We start from the raw sequence: 15,441 nt of genomic DNA, 5'->3' as shown, positions 1-15,441 counted from the left end.
TAATAAGAACTTTTCTTTATGTGTCAACATTACATAAGCTAATGTGTATTCATTTTATTTATAATTTGATTTTGCTTTTCTTTGAACAAATTAGAAATCTATGTATCATTATTATATAAAATAAATATGTGTATTATATGTTTTAATTTGATTGATTGTCTTTTTAAAATGATGTTTTTTTTTAATAAATAGCTGATGTGGCATGAAAAGCTGATGTGGCATGTTGGAGAGATGAATTGTATTATATCATTTTTAATGATGTGTCAGTCTCACAAGAGCTTAAAAAGCTGATGTGTCATTGCTGGAGAGACTCTTAGTAGTTTTATTGTATTGATTTGACCAAAATGCCACCAGATCACACACCGCACTGGTTTTTCTAGAGGTTACCATAATGGTTCTATGATACATACGAATCTTTATAAAATATGCTTTTTAATTCGATATATCGAGTTGAATATTCACTCATATTGTTTTTAAATGTGAAACAAAAGGCATTGGCGTTAAAGTGGGATAAGCCTGAAATATTGGAATTGCACAATTACGAAGAAACTAAACAATTATAGAACCATCACATTAAGAAATCTTGGCGAAATTTGCACTAACCGGTTGCTTCATTGATAAATACATCCCAACATCTTGACGGAAACATCACAATCATATCATATATTTATTTTTATTTTTATACAAAAATGTTGTATCTAAAATATTCATTAGTTATGCTGTCAACAAAAAAAAAACAAAAACATATTCATTAGTTATGATGCAACATCCTGTAAATAGTGCCATGGTTTAAACTTCAAAGTCAACGTACCAACCACACCCTTTGTAACCATTGAGCAACCTCAAATCGTAGTGTCTCTTAATGCTCCTCTAAGTTTTTATCATCCATATCATCTACTTTGATCTTCACACCAAATTTTCTTCCAAAAAAAAAAAAAAGAAAGGGAAAGAAATAAGACAAAGGTTATTGTTTTTCATTGCATGGACCGGAGAGCCAAACCGACGAAAGTTTGGTCCTCATGAACCCCAAAGGTAATAATAATCTCAACCGTTCAATCATCGGTGGTCATGATCATGGCTCGATCCTACAACTACTCCTCTTTCTGCTACTCCTCTCCAGCCACGGCGGATTTCAGCTCGTCGCGGGTCAAGCCACTCACGGTGGTTCAGACGTTCCCGGAGATAGCTCTCGGTTTGACCCAACCATGGCAATACTCATGATCGTCCTCGTCAGCGTCTTCTTCTTTCTCGGGTTTTTCTCGGTCTATATCCGAAGATGTCTTGAGCGAGTCATGGGGATGGACTACGGAAACCCCAACGACGCCGGAAACTGGTTTGCCACAAACCTGCAACAGGCGCGTGGGCTCGACGCGTCGGTCATCGAGACTTTTCCAACTTTCCGATACGCAACCGTGAAGGCGCTTAGGATCGGCAAAGAAGCGCTTGAGTGTCCTGTTTGCTTAAACGAGTTTGAAGACGATGAAACGCTGCGTTTAATACCTAAATGCTGCCACGTGTTCCATCCTGGTTGCATTGACGCTTGGCTCCACTCTCACGCCACGTGTCCTCTATGCCGCGCTGATCTTGTACCCGTGCCGGGTGAACCCATCGTCTCTATTCAAATACCCGGTTTAGTTAACGATCCTCCCGGTTCTGATCCGAGCGGTGATCGGATTAGAGTTTTAGGTTCTCCGGACGCACGATTGATTGACTCGGTGGCGTTGACTTGTAATCAGAGCATGCCACGTAGGTCTATGTCTACCGGATGGAATTTAGCCGGAATGTTCACGAATTCTGATCGGACCGGTCAACATTCAGGGAATCTAGACCGATTCACGCTTAAATTACCGCAAGACATTCACAATAAGCTAGTGAATCCCAGCCTTTCAAAAGGCCACGTGTTGTTACCTCATGTGATGAGTTCAGCGAGAGGATACAGAAGCGGAAGCTTAGGAAGTGAGCGAAACTACTTTTACTATGAACGGTTCGACCAAGATGGCCGGTTAGACCGTAGACCATTCTCAATAACTCCTCCATACCGGACAGGTTCAATCAATAACACATCACCAGGTGACAGTAGTGATCATGTGCGTGCTGGTTCACCCAAAAGTTTGCTTCTAGCGATGAAATCACCGTTCGATCGATTATTTCTTGGAAAGAACAACAACGTCGGTGAGCGTTCGTCGGATCACCTTCGTTCCGGCGATGCTACACCGTCGAATACTGTGTAATTTGGTTATCGAGAAAGTCAATGTACATAATTTTATTTTTACTTCTGCATTCTTCAGTTTCAACTTTAATGTCTCGGAACAATCGAACATACGAATTATGGTTTAATAGGAACATTTATGAAATTTTTGGGGCTAAATTGTAATAAAAGTATTTATACGGGAAACGTAATGAAGTTATGTAAAAGTCTTGAATCAAGTAAAAAATGTTGCAAATGTCGTTGATTTCATCTGAGTGATGACGATAATGTTCAAAATCGCGAAAGCTACACTACGAAACAGAAACTCAAGCGTCGCTTCGCTATTCTACTCTCTACAAGCTCGTTCTATCTCCAGGTGAATAAAAAAATCATCCTTTGTTCCAGATTCTTGACATACGAATTTGTAGATCTATGTCCCCGGAACCTGTGTTCGTACCAAGTCGAGTGTTCTGAGTCAAATTTCAATTGGATTCTTTTTGTTTTCCGATTTTGGTTAGGCAAAGTAAGGTGGTTAAGACAGAGAGAATGGTTGAGAAAGAAGACATGCATGTAACTCGTGTCTTATGTTGCGGTCCGTACTTTCCTGATTCCTACAATTTCACCAGAGAGTACTTGCAACCTTACCCTTTTATTCAGGTATGTTTAATTTCTTCTACCAATTAATAAAGTTGAGAACTTTACTCTCCTAGACTAGGTTAAAGTTGAGAACTTAACTCTCTTAGACAAGTTTATTGTTGTGTAGGTGTCAGTGTTTGAGATTTGATTTTAAACTGTGTAAATTCTGTGGTGGTGTTACTAGTTTCCACTAAGTAGTAGTAAAAATTCTTATTTTGAGATGGTTATTGTTTATTTTGTATGGTTTTGGTTCATATAGGTCGATGTTGTCCATTACCGTGATGTCCCTGAGGTTATAAAGAATTATCATATATGTGTCGCAATGACTATGCAAATGGATTCAAATGTTATATCTCGTGCAAGCAAGATGAAGCTTATTATGCAGTATGGTGTTGGTCTCGATGGTATATGTCTCAGTTTTTTCCTATTATGCATTAATACTCGATAGAGCGTTAATGGACTCATCTAAAGCTGCAATTTTACTTAACTATTTAAAGTAATTTACTTGTGAAGGTGTTGACGTTGATGCTGCTACTAAACATGGGATTAAGGTCGCCAGAATTCCTAGTGAGGGTACTGGAAATGCTGCATCTTGCTCTGAGATGGCTATATATCTAATGCTGGGTCTTCTTAAGAAACAGGTGTACTGTTTATTTGATTTGCCTCTGTATGGTTCCATTAGTGTAACTCTTAGTCTCTCTAGTGCTAGTTCTGATATTTATTTCTTAGCTAAAGGTAATCCGTACGACATGTTGCAGAACGAAATGCAAATATCTCTGAGAAACAGATTACTTGGAGAACCAACAGGTGACACGCTTCTCGGTAAAACTGTGAGTCTTATAGTGATCTTAAATCTGCATTAGATATCTTTGGTTTGTATCCCTAATAATGGTTTTTTTTTTTTAATTTTATTTTACTTCTTTCTTTCTATTTGTTATACAGGTATTTATCTTAGGATATGGAAACATTGGAACAGAGCTGGCTAAACGGTTGAAGCCATTCGGGTCGAGAGTAATAGCCACGAAAAGAAGCTGGCCTGCTTCAATCGTCGACTCGGACTGTATGGGCTCTCTGTTAACTCCTCTGTTTGCCTTGACAAACCATCCTGAGGTCTAGTAATTTGTTAACTTATATCTTCAGCCAGGCTAGTTGATGAGAAAGGTAGCCATGAAGACATTTACACATTCGCTGGCAAAGCTGATATAGTCGTTGTTTGTTTGAGGCTCAACAAAGAAACGGTAATGTTTCCACTTTTCCTTCATCATAAACTGGTCAAGCACGTGAATATGAAGAGTTTTTCTTGGTGGTGAAAATCCATCTGCAAATTACTATTAGCTAATTGGCTATATACATTGACTATTGTTTCTACATAATGATCTTATAACTTTCAGGCCGAAATAGTGAACAAGAAGTTCATATGCTCAATGAAAAAGGTGATTACCAGGGCTATTCATTTATGGAACAACCAAGTTGGATTAGATTGTTATTATTGATGACTGTTGACATCTCTTTTGCTGTTTCAGGGTACTCTTCTTGTAAATATTGCCCGAGGTGGTCTTATTAACTATGAATCAGCTTTCCAGAATCTGGAGTCCGGTCATCTAGGAGGCCTTGGGATTGATGTGGCGTGGTCTGAGCCGTTTGATCCAAATGATCCGATTTTGAAGTTCAAAAACGTTATTATAACCCCTCACGTTGCTGGAGTTACCGAATATTCATATAGGTCCATGGCCAAGGTAAACTATCCAAGGAAGATCCACTCTTTCTGATATGTCTTCTGCATTTGGTTAGAAATGGATTCTAAACTCTTACTGTTGTATATTGTAGATTGTCGGAGACCTCGCACTTCAGTTGCATGAAGGACTTCCTCTCACCGGAATCGAATTTGTCAATTAATGAGGTAACATTTTGGTGTAATATCGTCGCACAAATTATAACGTGCAACACCCCCTAGTAGTTGATATAAATTAATCCAATGTCTCTTTCTAATAACTCCGACCTTTCACTGCAAACTTTTTAGTACAACGGATTAGTAAATAAGCAAAAACTAATCTCTCGTACTTTTACTCGAGTTTCGAACAAACCGATACTTCTTTGACCAGTGACTAGTCTTAACCAAATAGTTGAATTATCAATCTATACTGTAATCTTTCCGGTTCTGTCTAGAGAATTGGAGACGCAGGGATCAGCATCGTCAAGCTTTCTCACGACCTCTCTCATACTCGGTCTGAGATTCGGGAGCTTCGTAGTGCAGAGAAGACCCATCTTCAGAACCCTAATCATGCTTTCTTCTACATAAGAAGACAAGACTTGCTTGTCCAAAACATTTCGAAGGTTCCTTCGATCTTGCTGAATCTGAGAGTAGACATAGTCAACAATGTCTTTCCCCTCTCCGAACTCATCTTCCATAGGCCGAAGACCGGTAACTAGCTCTAGAAGAACCACACCGAAGCTGTACACGTCACTCTTCTCCGTCGCCTTGAAGGAGTAAGCCAGTTCTGCAATCATCACATAACCACAACAAGAAAAAATCAGTTCCGGTTTTCGTCATGTGAGGCAAAGTTGATCTGACCGGTTTCAAAACTCACCAGGAGCCATATAGCCATGAGTTCCAGCAACACAGCTCCATTCATATCCTTTGTCTGCAACTTTTGCAACTCCAAAATCTGCAATTTTCGACTCATAATCTCCATCAAGCAAAATGTTGCTCGACTTTATATCTCTGTGAATGATTGGAGGACAACAATCATGATGCAAATATGCGATTCCTTTAGCCGCTCCCACCGCGATTTTATATCTGTATATTGACAAAAAGGGACAAAGTGATCACTTTTCTTTCGTATAATCTTGATTAACCATTTTGAAATTGGTTCATATTGACTAGAGAGTAGAGAACATGAAGTACCTTTTGAGCCAATCCAATTCTGGTAGACCGCCTTTAATATTGTTGCGAAGAGCCTGATACAAGTTCCCATTCTCCATGAACTCAAACACCAAATATCTAGAACCTCTTCCAACCAAACAAGCGTAGAGTTTCAACACGTTTCGGTGTCTGATCTTTCCAAGAATCTCCATCTCCGCAACAGAGACCTCTGTTCCGTCAACTTCTTCTCCTCCTGCTCGCTTTAACCACTTAACCGCCACTGTCCCGCCACCCTTTTTCAAATCAACACGGTACACTTTTCCCGCACTTCCAGCTCCGATCACATGATCTTCATCCAATCTACAAATCTCCTCAGCGTCCAGCTCCATTTGATGAAAAGACGCGATTTTCCATTTCGCATCCGCCTTGTTAATATCTCCGTTTTCCGAATCAAGCTCGCGTATCTTCAAAACTCTGTAACGCAACGCGAACAAACCAGTAACGAGTACTACCACAACAATTGCAAGAGCCAAGAACAAGAGTGTTCCATCGAGTGAACCATTCCTCTGCACGTGTTGGTCGCCACTACAAATGCTCAACCTCAAATTCTGGCTTGTTTTAGCGTTCTGTTTATCAACACAGAGCTTCTCGTTACGTGAGAATGCGGTGGATCCTCCCACAGCTAAAAGATCCGGTGGTATTCTCCCTGAAAGTTGATTTCCAGACAAATCAATGAAACTCAGCTTCAACTTCACAAGACTCGCCGGGATTTCACCCGTTAGCTTGTTCCCTGAGAAGTCCAACGAGTTTAAAGAAGCAATCTGAGATAAACTATTGGGGATTTCTCCTGTCAAGAAGTTCTTGGCGAGATTCAGATCAACAAGTTTGACACAATTCGTCAATTCGACAGGAATAAATCCTGTTAATGAATTGTTTTCAAGATGCAGAGACGATAACTCTTTCAAATCTCCAACTTCCATCGGAATTTCGCCGGAAATTTTGTTGTTGCTCAGATAAATCCTCTCTATATTCGTCAACCTTCCGAGTTCACGAGGAATCTTGCCGGAAAATCTGTTGTTCTGCAAAATGAGCTGACTCAATTCAGTTGAAAGTCCGATCTGAGGAGAAATCTCTCCGGTGAGTTCGTTATCGCTGAGATCAAGCATCTTAGCAAGTGGTAGAGCCCAAAATCCTTCAGTAACATGACCACTTAGACGGTTTTTGTTAATCCTTAGTCTTAAGAGAGATTTACAATCAGCGTAGGATCTCGGAATCTCACCGGAAAAATTGTTCTGCAGAGCGAGCAAGAATTGTAGCTTCTTGTTTTGGCATAAGAATCTTGGAAACGGACCAGTAAACTCGTTTTCAGATATGTCAACCGTGTCGAGCGGCGAGAACCGACCGATGTTAACCGGAAATTCACCGGAAAAGTTGTTTCTGTAAATCGAAAGAGAAGTGAGGTGACGTAGATCGCCCAAACCAGAAGGAAATTCGCCGGTAAAGTTGTTTTCATGGCAGTGGAAAACTCTGAGCTCCTTCAAATTTCCGAGTTCTTCAGGTAAAGCACCGCTCAACTGGTTCGAAGAAACATCGATTTCGCGTAAACGAGTCAAGTTCTTTATCTCGGGAGGGATTTTACCTGTTAATCTGTTGTTGAACAACTCAATCTTGGTGAGATTTACAAATCTTGTGATCAAGACTGGGAAATCACCAGAAATTGCGTTGTTTGCGATGTCGAAAGTGTCGAGAGCATTCAGATCAAAGATAGAGTTTGGAATCTTCCCGGTTAAGTTGGAGCGAGCTAAGAACAGCCAAGTCAATTTCTTTAAACCTCCAATACTCTCAGGAATCATACCTTCTTCGTAGTGATTGTTGCCAAGACCGAGAGAAAACAACTGAGTCATATTCCCAATCCAACTTTGAAACTCTCCGGTAAGAAAGTTCCCTGAGATGTCGAGAATTTCTAAGTTCTTTAGAGGAGAAAGGTTTGGGATTGTCCCGGAGATTCGGTTGGAGGTGAGATTGAGGACTTTAAGGTTTGTGCAGTTGACTATCTCTGGCGGGATTCTTCCGGAGATGAAGTTAGATGGAAGTGACAATGTAGATAGCTTTGTGAGAGCTGAGATTGATGGAGAAATGGTGCCGGAGAGATTTGCGTTTCCTAGAGAAATACCGATGACTTCACCGGATAACGGATCACATGTTACGCCGCGAAACACGCACGGCGAATCCGAAGGTTTCCAAGATTGTAGAATGTTGTGAGGGTCGTCGAGGTGGTTTTTGAAGCGAAACAGAGCTTGTTTCTCAACGGTCGATTCAACATTTGGCGGGAACATTGAGAACAGAATCGTGGCAGCCACGGTGGCGAGCATTCTGCCACGTAGGAGGTCTGGTCTTCTCGACATTTATGGTGATTCTCAAGGGTAAAATGATCAATTCGCAGCTTAGGTCTTGATCATGGTCGATGCACTGGAATTCCCACTACATAAAAAATTAAATATATGAAATCAACAAACCAACCAACCACTTCTCTTCATATGAAAAATTGTGTATATAAAAATGTAAGTTCTATGGTTTAGAAATGGGAAAAATGTCGTTAAAATCCTCAACTTATTCAAAACGTTGATTTAAATCCTCAACTCATGACGAAACGAAATAAATATCAAACTTATGTTGACTTTCCAAATAAATATTAAACTTATGTTGACTTTCCAAATAAACACCAAACTTTTATTGACTTTCCAAATAAATATCAAACTTCCGTTGACATGACCATATTAGGTACGACGTTAAGTGGGTTAATAAATCCTCAACTCATGACAAAACGAAATAAATATCAAACTTATGTTGACTTTCCAAATAAATATCAAACTTATGTTGACTTTCCAAATAAATATCAAACTTCCGTTGACCTGACCATATTATGTACGACGTTAAGTGAGTTAATAGATCTCGTTAACGGAGGTAATTTTCTGTTAACATATATGTTAATTGATAACGACATTGTTTCATATAACAACGAAACGACGTCGTTTTGTCGTAACGATTGAATTAAATCCCTAAAGTCAATCTTCGATCCCCAAATCGAGTAAAATCTCTAACCCTAAATAGAGTATGATTTGAAACTCGGAATTTTATTGAACAGTTACGACAAAACAACGTCGTTTTATGTTTAGAAGGAATACTTGTTAGTGTTTTGATCAACAAACGAACTCTGTTTTAACAGAGTATGAAGAACAAAACCAAAATGAAAAATAGAGTATGAAGAAACTTGATCTTTATTGATAAGAGAAAATGTATTACACACAATGATGTTATTGAGTTTGACTCGATCTACTTATACAACACGAAACAACGTGTGCGTACATGTGTTAATCGAAAAGACACAACTTTACGAACAGATACAACTATACGTACGTACATTCGTGACTCTTACGAAATAACTAACTTATATGAATACGACTTCAGGTTATATGACTTAGATGAGATTTGATTATAGTTCAACAATACTGTCATTTTTAATTAGCGGGTCTGTTAACAGAAAATTAATCTCGTTAACATTGTCTGTTAACTCACTTAATGTCATGCCTAATATGGCCAAGTCAATGAAAATTTGGTGTTTATTTGGAAAGTCAACATAAGTTTAATATTTATTTGGAAAGTCAACATAAGTTTGATATTTATTTCGTTTCGTCGTGAGTTGAGGATTTAAATCAACGTTTTGAATAAGTTGAAGATTTTAACGACATTTTTCCCGTTTAGAAATAGATTTAATGTATGGGATGGTCATTGTTTTATGGGTCCCAATTGTGTTTAGTATTCTTGTATTCCATATATGAATATTAAAAAATTTCATCAATCATAATAAAGATTTTGTAAAAAGAATGGGTTCATGTGATTCGTATCTAGTTTTGTATAAATAACAAATTCGAAGTTGAATACATTTATAGATCATGTATGGTAGAACCAATAATTTATACCAAAATTATTTAATGTAAACGGACATATATTTAGCTTGCTTAGGTTAGGTACTAAACATTCGCAAACTCCATAAGTGAGCTTTAAAGGTACTCATTACAGTGCAGAAAGTTTATTGTATTTTTGTAAATTATTTGGTTTGTAAGGAAAGCAAATGATCTATCTTTCACTCTGTCCTCTAAATCTATCAAGGATTAATGATTAAAAGGTAATTAAATAAGCAATCAAGTTAAAAATGAGTCACACAGATTGTAGTTAGTGGATAAAGTAAAATATGTTATTGGTACAGCTAGTAACCTACACATTTGAAATTTTGAAATTTATAGAAACTTTTTCACAGAATTTATCCTTTAAATCTTTGGTAATAAAATAACCTTAGATTGAGTCAAGAAAAAGAGTGTGAGGGTTCAAGATTCAAAACTTAAAACCAATAAAAGCAATGGATTAAACAAAAGATAATGAAGAATTGTACCTGAAATAGATGAAAATAATCCAAAATCTCAGGTTGGTGAATGAATGATCCTTCTTAAATTTGAGAGATTTCAGATAAAAACAGGGGAGATGATTTTGATTTGTGGTTTCTGGTAAGAAAAAAAAATGAACCTTTTGGTGTGATTTTCTTGGACAACTTTCTAGGAAAATCTCTAGGTAACAACAAAAAGCAAGAAGAAGTCCTAATTTCGAGGAAGTGCTTCGATTATCAGCTGATTTAGTTTCTCTCAAAAGATAGAATTCGATGAAGAACAGTTACAGAGAAAGATGTCTCCAAGAAATACGAAAGAGAGAGAGAGAGAGAGACTTTGGAGATGGAGAGAAGAAAGAGAAGTGAGAAGAGACAAGAGAAAGTTGTCGTCGAGACTTGGAGCCAAAAAGGTTAAATCATTTATCTAAAATCAACTATTCTCTGGCTAGCTCTCACACCATACAATTCATCATGTTCGTGAAAGTTATAAAAACTTTTAAAGTTAATAAAAATCATCTGACTATAGTGATTTTGACATAGGTTATGATGATCTTTCTTAATTTTCCGATTCTATAGTTAGCGTCGCTCTCACATTTAAAAAAATCCAACGGTGCTTATATAGTTTTTAATATTAAAAAGGGATCAAACCACAGACATTGACCTAAAAAATTGTTTCATGGATGTGTAAAAAAACTTTCGGTTAATGTTTCTAGATGGATTGATATTAAGTGGAGATTCATTGTAATAAAACATTTAAAAACTATTATTATAATGATACGTCATTGTCTGGAAAATAATCTTATTTGATTTTTGTTTTTGTGATACCGTAATTGATCATATTGATATTCATATAATTCTTTTTTTTTGTCGTCTATATTTATTATTTATTGCAAATTATAAAAAGTGTTACATAGACGATTTTACTACGGACAATTTCTTCCGACCTTATTAGATCCACGACCTCCTTCACTTCATTCTTCATGCTCACCTCCTTTACCTCCTTCTTCAGATCTCCTGCATACTTGCCTCCAATAATCTGCAAATTTATTAATAAATCGCAGTATCTTGGACTCGAACCCTAGACATCTAAGTGTAAAAGCATTAATGAACCCTTAATCGACCAATGGGCCAAAGGGGTTTCCACTTATATTCATATAGTTCACCTTATAAAATGATAAAAGGAAAAGTGAAAAATATTACTATATTTTTAGGAAATGCTGATTTATTGGATTTTAAATTTTAAGTGGAGATCTATTAAAGTAAACTATGGCAGTAACTAGTAGCTTGGAGAAACTTATGAAGGTTAATTAGGGAATTATAGTTATGAGCAACGAATCGTATTGATCCCAAATATTTAGGCAGAAAAAATAATCATTTTTGGTCCCTTCTGTACTGTTAATATTCGCTTATAGTCTGTAAAATAAATTAAAAGAACCAAAAAAGATATGGAGAATTAAAATGTTGTTGGGTCGATTACCCTTTTAAGTGAAGTTTGATAAGAATCGTCTAACCTCCTCAATGTCCTTTTCTTTCTACATCCGTCTCTCTAGTGTTATCCCCTTATGATTCGAATCCAATTCTGATTTATCTCCAAGTTTCATATCACAAATTTATTATGAAAACTAATTATTGGTTATTCTCTTTCTGATTGATATCAAAGTATGATGCCTATGGGATTGTTTAGCCACTAAAAGTTAAAACAAGGACCATAAAACAGTAAAAATATTTAGAAACTGTAGTAGATGGTGAAATAGTTATAAACGATAACTCGGCAAAAAATATATGATGCTTAGAAATTAGGGTATCGTTTTAAATAGCCGAATAGTTATAAATAGTAAGAAATAGAATAAAAGTAACGATACAAAAATATACGAAATTCCAAAAAGTTATGGCCCTTAAAAGGTTATTATCCTACATATTAGAATAGTATGGTGCTTCTTTATCTTATCAAGAAAGATGTAAGATAAATATTTAAAAGTGAGACAATACACGAGAAAGAAATCAGAGACGGTCTAATGTTTTGTTTAAAACTATTACCAAGACCATGGTTGAAAGGCTCAAACCGGTGATGCAGAAGTTGATAGGCCCAGCTCAAGCGAGTTTCTTACCAGGGAGGTTGAGTACGGACAATATCGTGATAGTACAAGAGGCGGTTCATTCAATGAGACGCAAGCAAGGAAAAAAAGGTTGGATGTTACTCAAGTTGGACCTAGAAAAGGCGTATGATAGGATTCGGTGGGATTTTTTGGAAGACACGCTTATTGCGTCAGGTTTACCGGAGACTTGGGTGCGATGGATAATGAGGTGCGTGACGGGTCCATCAATGAACTTGCTATGGAATGGAGAGAGGACAGAACCATTTACACCGAAGAGGGGTTAAGGCAAGGAGACCCGCTATCGCCGTATATGTTTGTCCTTTGTATGGAAAGATTGTGTCACTTGATAGATCAATCGGTTGCAGATAAGAAGTGGAAACCGATAAGTCTGTCAAGGGGTGGACCGCAACTATCACACATTTGTTTTGCTGATGACTTGATCCTGTTTGCGGAAGCTTCAGTTAAGCAAATTCGGGTGATTCGCGGGGTTGTAGAGAGGTTTTGTGTTGCTTCTGGTCAAAAGGTCAGCTTGGAAAAATCGATAATTTTCTTCTCGAAGAATATTTCCCAGGATTTAGAGCAGCAAATCAGTGCTGAGAGTGGAATAAAATCCACGCGTGAGTTGGGAAAATACTTGGGAATGCCGGTGCTCTAAAAACGTATAAACAAGGAAACATATGGAGAAATTCTCGAAAGAGTTTCCTCGCGTTTGGCAGGTTGGAAGAGTCGGGTCTTAAGCATGGCGGGAAGGCTTACTCTAACCAAGGCAGTCTTATTTTCCATCCCAGTCCATTCGATGAATTCAATAATGCTCCCAGTAGCTACTTTAGCGAGTTTGGACAAGACGGCGCGGATGTTTCTTTGGGGCAGTACACCGGAGAAAAGAAAGCAGCATCTAATTTTCAAGAAGAGAGTTTGTCGACCTAAAGGGGAAGGTGGTCTAGGTATCCGAACTGCAAAGGAGATGAACATAGCGTTGATTGCAAAGGTGGGTTGGAGGTTGTTGCATGATAAAAAAAGCTTATGGGAACGGGTCCTCCGAAGCAAGTATAAGGTAGGAGAGATTGATGATCAAAGCTGGATGCAGGTGAAATGCAATTGGTCGTCGACCTGGCGCAGTGTGGGTACTGGTTTTAGGGAAGTGGTGGTTAAAGGAGTTCGCTGGGTACTAGGAGATGGTCGTAAGACTTTGTTTTGGACTGATAAGTGGCTTGCAGATCGACCGCTAGCGGAATCAATTATTGGAGTTCTACCAGCAGGGATGGAGAGGCTGAAAGTTTGGGATCTATGGCGGAATGGTTCAGGTTGGTTGCTGGACAGAATCACTCCTTACTAGGATCGGACCCCCGGTCCACCGCGGGAGAATATTGGTTTACATACGTTACGTTTAATATTGTGTGTGTTTTTAGTAGAACGAATCGTGTAGTATACTTATAAATATTCATAATAACGAATTGTAGAGAAAATGTAAAATTGTTTATAAATATACCCATCGTATTAATTATGATTTACAAAATAGAATTTTGTGTTTTAAAATTCTAAAATTAGACGATTCATGGGAATTAGAGCAGTCAAAATAGGTCAAAAACCGCGGGTCGAGCCCACATCATCTCACTATGGGGCAGATTTGGGAAAATATATTAAACCCGCAAATAAGCGGGCCACATGGTCATAGGTTTAATCGGTTTTCATCCGCGGGTTGGCGGATCAGCCCGCATATTAGTATTTATTGATAAAATTATAATTTATTCAACATGTGGTAATTTAAACAAACTTTTAATAGTATTTTGATTTATTTATTTATTTTAGTAGTATTTTAAATATTGGCTACTTTAAAATTATTTAAACAAAATCCATGGACAATTCCGCAAATCCGCATACATTCACGGGACGGGTTTGTATTTCATATATGCTACCCGCGGGTCGTGCGGACCGGCTAACTACAAGTCAAAATATTTTTTGTCTATCGCAAAACGGATTTAACGGGACGAATCAACTCGCTTTGACAGTTCTAATGGGAATATTATTTAGTCATACAACAAAATGAAGTTTGGACATAGTAATAATAGAATATGTATCTTATTTGGTAGATGAGAGATTGAAAGATAAAGTATAATGATTAAAAATTAATTATTATTTTTCATGATTCACAAAATTTAATAAATACTTATCATCTTGTTGAATAATTCTAAAATCATATTCAAGAAATCTTTATAAATTGAAAATTAAACTTCTTTGGTAAGCTATAGGTATGAAAATATCATAATTTCGATTTAATCTAATTAAATTAAAATTAGTTACATGGATTTCATATCTATTTAATTTACACGACCAAAATAAAAATATCTATTTAATTTACACGACTAAAATAAAAATATCAATTTAATTTATAAAACAGATGGGTTATTTGTGATAAATTTTCTAGAAATCTTTAAAAGCAAGTAAAATATCTTTCAATTAATGATAATTGGCTAAAATGAGCGAAATTAATGACAAAAACGTTGATTGTTATGGAATTAGTTCCAAAAATATACGAACAAATTTATTATACGTAATTAATGTATAATATTGTTTGGAATATGCTTTTATTATTAGTTACCATAAGTACAATCAGATTTTATTTGATTTCCATAAATATTTGATTTTATTTCGATTTTTCATTATTATTTCGAATTTATATTCCAAAAAAATTTCAAAGATCCGATTTCAGAATTTCAGGTCAATTTTCTGATTTTAACCCGACCCATTTTCATTTGTACTTCTCTTTTAATAGTGTAGAGATGTTTCTGAGAATACGCGACTAGAGTTGGCGACGGTGGTTCTAGATACTGTTACGGGAGCAAGGGACAGACTTGCTTGGGGTGGCAGCCCCGACGGGAGATTCTCGGTGCGAGCTGCGTATGGTCAGGTGACTCGGGATGATTCACCACTTCCAAATGTGGAAGTCTTTTTCCGTCGGGTATGAAGTCTCGCTGTACCGGAGCGGGTAAGAATTTTTTTTTGGTTGGTAGGTAATCAAGCACTCATGACAAATGTGGAGAGGAGCCGGAGACATTTATGTGAGTCGGATACTTGTCAAGTGTGTAAGGGAGGTGCGGAGTCTACCATCCATATCCTTCGTGACTGTCCAGCCATTGCAGGGATTTGGACCAGGATTGTTCCTAGAAGAAAAAGACATGCGTTCTTCACAAAGTCGTTGCTAGAATGGGTGTATAGT

At 37.3% G+C, this 15,441-nt stretch overlaps 3 protein-coding genes across 3 annotated transcripts; 2 read left to right on the top strand and 1 right to left on the bottom strand.

The window, feature by feature from the left end:
- The first annotated feature begins 321 nt into the window (after positions 1-321).
- On the top strand, positions 322-2,368 carry LOC9324925 (RING-H2 finger protein ATL11). Its single transcript, XM_021034278.1, has one exon. The coding sequence runs from the start codon at positions 1,020-1,022 to the stop codon at positions 2,229-2,231; it is 1,212 nt and encodes a 403-aa protein (XP_020889937.1). The 5' UTR covers positions 322-1,019; the 3' UTR covers positions 2,232-2,368.
- Positions 2,369-2,385: 17 nt separating this feature from the next.
- LOC9323486 (hydroxypyruvate reductase) lies at positions 2,386-4,890 on the top strand. The gene is made up of 10 exons (XM_021034279.1): positions 2,386-2,564; positions 2,707-2,845; positions 3,084-3,228; positions 3,338-3,465; positions 3,583-3,654; positions 3,767-3,884; positions 3,965-4,062; positions 4,216-4,257; positions 4,348-4,560; positions 4,652-4,890. Exons 1-10 carry the CDS (start codon positions 2,467-2,469, stop codon positions 4,718-4,720), a joined length of 1,122 nt encoding a protein of 373 aa, XP_020889938.1. The 5' UTR covers positions 2,386-2,466; the 3' UTR covers positions 4,721-4,890.
- On the bottom strand, positions 4,759-10,564 carry LOC9323485 (receptor-like protein kinase HSL1). The gene is made up of 4 exons (XM_021034277.1): positions 10,138-10,564; positions 5,730-8,168; positions 5,413-5,621; positions 4,759-5,322 (listed from the first exon to the last, which is right to left on the bottom strand). The coding sequence occupies exons 2-4, from the start codon at positions 8,090-8,092 to the stop codon at positions 4,961-4,963; spliced, it is 2,934 nt and encodes a 977-aa protein (XP_020889936.1). The 5' UTR covers positions 8,093-8,168; positions 10,138-10,564; the 3' UTR covers positions 4,759-4,960.
- Between the last annotated feature and the right edge of the window lie 4,877 nt (positions 10,565-15,441).

Source organism: Arabidopsis lyrata, assembly GCF_000004255.2.
Source record: "Arabidopsis lyrata subsp. lyrata unplaced genomic scaffold ARALYscaffold_2, whole genome shotgun sequence".
Lineage (NCBI taxonomy): Eukaryota > Viridiplantae > Streptophyta > Magnoliopsida > Brassicales > Brassicaceae > Arabidopsis > Arabidopsis lyrata.
The sequence above is the reverse complement of the archived record's forward strand: the minus strand, read 5'-3'. Positions and strand labels throughout refer to the sequence as shown.